The sequence below is a fragment of the Nicotiana attenuata genome, unplaced genomic scaffold (assembly GCF_001879085.1).
Source record: "Nicotiana attenuata strain UT unplaced genomic scaffold, NIATTr2, whole genome shotgun sequence".
Lineage (NCBI taxonomy): Eukaryota > Viridiplantae > Streptophyta > Magnoliopsida > Solanales > Solanaceae > Nicotiana > Nicotiana attenuata.
Window position 1 is genome coordinate 5099 of NW_017686913.1, and position 1107 is coordinate 6205.

At 35.9% G+C, this 1107-nt stretch overlaps 1 protein-coding gene across 1 annotated transcript; it reads left to right on the forward strand.

The window, feature by feature from the left end:
• Positions 1-2: 2 nt before the first annotated feature.
• LOC109222247 (zeatin O-xylosyltransferase-like) lies at positions 3-851 on the forward strand (the record flags this gene model as incomplete). Its single annotated transcript, XM_019386618.1, has 1 exon — positions 3-851. A coding segment is annotated over one exon (849 nt), but the record flags the coding sequence as incomplete, so codon positions are not given.
• Positions 852-1107: the final 256 nt, after the last annotated feature.

The window sequence follows — 1107 nt, forward strand, 5'->3', positions numbered from 1 at the left end:
GTTTTACGTCAGAGTTCATGGATTTCATGGCTGCACAAAGGAAATACTCAAATTCTGACTCTGGAAAGATTTACAACACAAGCAGAGTCATAGAAGGAAAATTCATGAATTTACTAGAAAAAGAACCAATCAAAAGAAACAAAATGCACTGGGCTATAGGTCCATTCAATCCAGTGATGACTAGCACTTCAAGCAACAATTCATCAATCGGGCAACGTCACAAATGCTTGACATGGCTTGATAAACAATCTCCAAAATCTGTCATCTTTATTTCGTTTGGAACAACAACTTCATTAACTGATGAACAAATCAAAGAGCTCTGTATAGGACTAGAAAGAAGTGACACAAAGTTCATTTGGGCATTGAGAGATGCCGATAAAGGAGATATTTTTTCAGGAGACGTGAGAAAATTTGAACTTCCAAATGGGTATGAAGAAAGAATTAAGAATAAAGGAATAATAGTAAGAGATTGGGCACCACAATTGGAGATATTAGGACATTTTTCAACCGGTGGATTTATGAGTCATTGTGGATGGAATTCATGCATGGAGAGTCTTTCAACAGGAGTTCCTATTATTGCATGGCCCATGCATTCTGATCAGCCAAGAAATAGCATTTTAATAACGAAATTTCTGAAAGTTGGAATTCTTATGAACAACTGGGAACATAGAAATGAAGTTGTAACATCAAATACTGTTGAAAGAGCAGTGAAAACACTGGTGTCGAGCAATGAAGGAAACGAGATTCGTAAAAGAGCGGCGGATTTAGGAGTGGCTATTCGGAAGTCGGCGGTGGAAGGCGGCGTGACAAGGAAGGAATTGGAGTCTTTCATTGGTCACATCAATAGATAAATATTTACTGTTTATGTTATGCTCCTTTTTCTCCCGTTTATGTCACCGAGCTATTTCATACAGTATGTTTTAAGAAGAATAATTCATATTTAATATTGCAAATAATTTAATTTAAAATATTTTATACTGTTATAAAATATAATTATAGTGGATGTCCATAATCACCAAATGAGTAATACCCACTACTCTTCTCCATTATCTCCATAACTCTCACTACTCTAATACTTATGGAGTTATGGTCGTAACTCCCATACCT